A 5,483-nucleotide genomic window follows, 5' to 3' on the forward strand; every position below is an offset into this window, starting at 1 on the left:
TTATTGCTAGAGACTGAAAAGGACTTCGTAAATATTGCGAGGAACTAAAAAGGTATTTACTCTTATTTTAAATTGACCTTCTTTTCAGATTTAGACAATTCTCTAACAGTAATAAAAGTTGGACCGTAACTCAACTAACAGTTAAAAACATTGCGTGACTAGAAAGTTATGTCTTAACTAACAGTTATAAGGCTTACTGGTTGTTGCATAGAAAAAAGAGAATCACGTAACCTTCATAACCTAACGTTCCTTTCTAATGGTCTCGTTCTCATTGCAACTTGTTACTTCTTCTTCTTCTTCAGTTCAATCCTTATACCTTGAACCTTTCTTGATTTCGGATTTTCCAATGGACATGGATGGATCAACGTCGTCAACATCAACGTCTTTCCATGATTTTCTCCATCGCATGCGACACCCTGCTTCCCTTAACCTCGTACGACCCATCAAGAGGCAATTAACCTAACCCTTTTAGTTTTTTTTTTTTTTTTTTGTTAATGAATTTCAATGTTTTGTGGTATCTTTGACTTTGTTATGCATTTATTTGTTCTAGTTTTGCCATTAGTTGTAGGGTTAAGAGAAACATTTGTCACAAATTTTTTTAGTCCTTCCTTTGCATCGGAATAGTTAACAATACAAAAAATTATTATGTGATCTGACATTTATGCTGTCCTTTTATGTTTATATTGTTTATATTGTCCTTTAATAAGCATCAAACGCCGTTTATATGTCAAGAAATTTCATTGCACTAAACATTTTGTGGTGATTTCGATAAAAGTGTTGCTCTGTTCCAGTTGATGTTGGTCAAACGATTCCAGTTTCAACCATAGGAAATAGATTTAACATTCGTGCTTCTGTAAAATTTTGTATGGTCTTGGACTTGAATATTGTTATGCTTCTGTCATTACTAATTGCTTCTGTAAGATTTTGTTCTCTTTTTTGTGCTTATCTTACTCCTAATGGGAAATTATTTTATCAGCTTCATTGTATCATTTTCATTTTACCAACCGAAACCTGAAAATGATGCAAATAGAGTTCAAGACTTCTTTCTATCAATGGAAGTTGCAATCAGAGATCATCCACTGTGGGCCACTGCTACTGAAGAAGACATTGATTGTGCGATGGAGGTACATTCACAAACATAACTATGTATGCTATTCTGTGTGTTAGTTCTGAATGCAATTTTGTCTTAGCAAGTAGTTCAGGGTAGAAGTTACATTAAATACAATAAGGCCTTTTCTGTCATGCTGCCATCTTGCTTAGTTATCTTTGCAACAATACTTGTTTTTCTGACATCTCCAACATCCTTGAGTTGTTTTTCCAATCATGCTTTATGAAACGAACTTTATATTTATGTTGTTTACTTTTTCATTTAAATGATAACTTGCAACAAGCTTAAAACTAGCTTCAGCTTGAGGGGAATGTTAATACAGCACAAAAAATTAGGACAATTTATGTTAGATTAGAGATAATTGTGGTACCTTATTTTTTAGAGATCTTATCTTGTTAGGAACCTTATTTTGTTCTTAAGAATTTTATTCTATCTTTAGTAAGTTCCCTGTTCTCATATTTGATTAGGACCAAGAGTTCAGTAATTTTCCTAATTTTTGGTATAAATAAAGATTAGTAATTTATCTTCTGCATCACATCATAATAATAATACACCATATCAATTTAATATCTTATTATTCTGGGTCGATATTCTCACTTTTTCTCCTTCCTCTTAAGCAAACCCTATAATTTTAACAACTTGCTTCTCCATTTGATTGTGGAACACACAAAGGCTGAGCACCGCCTATAAAATCTAAACAACAAGGATACTGAATCATTCAACAATATTATATTTGTTTCGGAATATAATATATGTAGTTTCCCAAATGTAAGTTACTGTGGTAATATTGTAAGTTGATATTGGCTCTTAAGATTTTCAACCGAAGCATAGGGATGTCTCTATTTCCCTTTCATCATGGAGGATGCCTTTGATTTGGCATATTTATCTAACTACTATGTATTATCTGCAGGGTTTAGAGAAATATATAATGACTAAATTGTTCTCCCGGACATTCTCTGCTTCTCCTGAGGATGCAAAGATTGACCATGAAATCTCCGAGAAAATATGCTTGCTCCAAACCTTTCTGAAGCCTGAACATTTGGATATACCAGCAATTCTTCATAATGAAGCTTCATGGCTGGTATGCCTCATCAGGATGCATGATTATGTTAAGCTGTTACTTTCTGATGGCATGCGTTTCATTTCTAGCGAGTTATTACATTGGATAGGCTTTGTCTTACCACATTGCATAATCATACTTTTTCTTACCATTCAGTTTTTACCAACTGTTCTCAATGAAATTATGTCAATACAAGAAGAAGAAAATTGTTAATTTATTAGCATTTTAAGGCCTGAGAAAACAGTTTCCATGGATAATTTTATCTTGTGAACAGTAGCACACACCTAGAAGAAATGTCTAAGAAAATTTTCACCTAAGCCTTGGAAAACAAACTTACTTTCACTCGTCTTATAAATTATTCAACTTTAGCATTGATAAAAGGTTGAAGGGGATGTGCAGCCCGGTTAGGAGAACTGGTGATTTACTATATGAACAAGCACCATATCTAAATCACAAATGGACAGAGGAATTTGAAAATTTAAAAAAGGGATTTAAAACTGTATTAAGTTAACATCAATTCCATAAATTCAGATAAAAGGCCTTCGGCTTTTCTACTAATATGAACTATTTATAGGAAGTATGCCTAATTTCTTGATGAGTATGATGACTGTTGACAACATTTTCCCTTTCCATGTAGCTTGCAGAAAAAGAATTGCAGAAAATCAATGCTTTCAAAGCTCCCCATGAGAAACTCTTGAGCATTATGAATTGCTGCAGGGTCATCAACAATCTATTACTCAACACTGCAATATCTGAGCATGTGCCAGCTGGGGCTGATGACTTTCTCCCTGTGCTCATATATGTCACTATCAAGGCAAGCCCCCCTTGGTAATAAGGCATTCTGCTGATTGTCAAACATAGTTTTGGGTCATCAACAATCTGTTGCTCAATGATAAGCATGCTTGATTTCTACTGTTATTATTTTTTTTATTTGTTTGTAAAATTATTTGAAGTCAAAATAGATCTGAAGACCAGAAATGCTCATGAGTAGAATACTAAAATGCTTGGCTTGAACCATAGCTCAAAGCTCAGCCTCCACTAATTTGATCCTGGAAAATTCATTCTTGAGCCCGATTTAAAAGGCTCTATTTAGAGAATTTAGTATTAAGATTTTTTATCAAGAATAGGAATGCATTGTGAGGGCAAGCCTTCAGTAGTGGTAACGTTGCTCCTATATAACTAAAAGGTCACGGGTTTGACCTATCCACTACCCTTGCAAAGTAAGGAAGCCTTCAACAGTGGTAACATTGCTGTTTTATAACTAAAAGGTCACGGGTTTGACCCTATCCCCCACCCCTGCAAAGTCAGGAAGCCTTTGAGCACAGGGGTTTGCCAAATAAGAATGCATTGTGATTTCAATTTCTAGTGCTGATAAGCCTCCTCATGATGCAGGCTGCAGTGTCATGTACACATGAAAATGTTTAGATTAAAGATTAGTTTTTCCTTTGATTGATTTTAGGCCTCTAGTGTCCACTTCATCCGACCCTTTGATATTAATTTCTTCCTTTTGGCTTGTCACTTTCAGGCAAATCCTCCAAAATTGCATTCTAACCTCAAATTCATCAAGTTGTACAGAAGGCAAGCAAAACTTATCTCAGAAGCTGAATATTATTTCACAAATCTTGTGTCAGCCAAGACATTTATATTGGACTTAAATGCTAAGTCCCTTTCAATGGATGAAATCAAATTTGAGGAGAGCATGCAAGCAGCCAAATTGACCTATAATGTCACAAGTAAATTATCCTCTACGTGTCAAATGAGCCAGCAAGGGAAGAATGAGTGCAATTTTTCAAACAAAATGCACAACAAACTTGATGATACTGGAGGTTAGTTTAACTTGTTATTCTATTAATAAGTCACTTATATTATGGTAGTTGTTTATTATTTGCATGCTGCTCGAGTTCTTGCCCCTATCGCAATCACTATAACACCTTGCAGTTTGTCAAGCCCTGCAACATGGATCTAATTATCCATACATGGAAGCAAAAAGTGAAGAGCTAGCAGTTGAAGATGTGGACATATTATTAAGTCACTACAAGGATTTAGTTGCTAAGTACACAACCCTGTGTAAAGCTATCAATTCCCTTACAAAACAAGAGAGAGAACCACTCCTTCATCATCTAGAAATGCAAGGAGCAGGAAGTCTGCTTTCACAGCACTGTGGAATCAACACCCACAAATGATCAACCCATGTCCAGAAAAATTGCATATATGTGTATATATATTTATGCAATTACTATTTTGGCATGTTTACTTAAGATCATGTAATATTTATGTAGAAAATCAGGATTAGAATCTTTCTGTTTTTATTTGGGATGCAATCATATCCCTGATTAATAGCCTATTAAGCAGAGATTTATTTTTTCCTATAATAGGGATTTGAATTTGTTTCTGTTTTTTCTCATTTACTCTTGTATAAATTATTGATAGGATACCCGCAATAAGGGTGCAATTTAGAAAAAGGTATAGAGGATTATTCTCTAATGCTGAGTCAGCAAGGTTGTTAGAAAAGAATATTATGTAAGGTGTAAAGGAGGATTCTGTTAGCAACGTGAAACAAATCATGAAATGGGAATAAATAGAGAAAACGAGGAGTGAGAAGGGGGAGACTGGATTTTGGAATTGGACTTGGGAGAGAGCGCACCTCTCGAATGTGTTGCACCTTTGGCTGTTCTAGTTATCACATTGTAATAGCTTTATTTTCTGCATTTCGTTTCTTTCTCTTTTCTTTACTGTAATTGTGTTTCTTCTTCAATATATATCAGAAAATCTGGATTTTCTAGAACAAAATGCTTGTGTTATGTTATTCTTTGTTGAATTTGTAATTTGGATCTTATCAACTGGTATCATAGCTCTCTGATCTGGGGAGCTTTGTACACCAAAAAAAAATGAGAAATCAATTTTACAGAACGAAGATTCCTACATTTTCTGGGGAAGAAGAAGCTTGGGGATGGTTGCTTCAAGTTGAGCGGTACTTCGAGGCAAAGAGAATTCTAGATACTGCAAAGCCTTGGGATGTTAGGAAGGCGTTCACTGGTCAAGCTCAAATCTGGTACCGATACTGGTATAATCCAAGAGTTAATTGGTGGACATTTTTAAAAGCTTTCTTCAATGATTTCCAACCAGAGGTTTGTTTGGACGATGGATCACAGAATGAACTTTTGAGTTCAAATGTGAATTCAGAGACAGAGATGAGACGTCCTAGTTATGTAATGGAGATGAAAATAGAAGAGAAGGAGGAAACCACAGAGGGGGGAAAACTGGAAAGGTGATTGCGGCAGAAGATGAAAATGATTTTTTCGTCTTTGTGATAGA

General features: G+C 35.0%; 1 protein-coding gene across 1 annotated transcript; it reads left to right on the top strand.

Moving 5' to 3' along the window:
• Positions 1 to 274: 274 nt before the first annotated feature.
• On the top strand, positions 275 to 4,927 carry LOC133315407 (vacuolar protein sorting-associated protein 9A-like). Its single transcript, XM_061517035.1, has 6 exons — positions 275 to 450; positions 977 to 1,124; positions 2,019 to 2,189; positions 2,806 to 2,982; positions 3,694 to 3,994; positions 4,107 to 4,927. Exons 1-6 carry the CDS (start codon positions 347 to 349, stop codon positions 4,349 to 4,351), a joined length of 1,146 nt encoding a protein of 381 aa, XP_061373019.1. The 5' UTR covers positions 275 to 346; the 3' UTR covers positions 4,352 to 4,927.
• Positions 4,928 to 5,483: the final 556 nt, after the last annotated feature.

Source organism: Gastrolobium bilobum, unplaced genomic scaffold (genome assembly GCF_033153095.1).
Source record: "Gastrolobium bilobum isolate Gb01-03AN ecotype WA unplaced genomic scaffold, APGP_CSIRO_Gbil_v1 utg49266, whole genome shotgun sequence".
NCBI classification, from domain to species: domain Eukaryota; kingdom Viridiplantae; phylum Streptophyta; class Magnoliopsida; order Fabales; family Fabaceae; genus Gastrolobium; species Gastrolobium bilobum.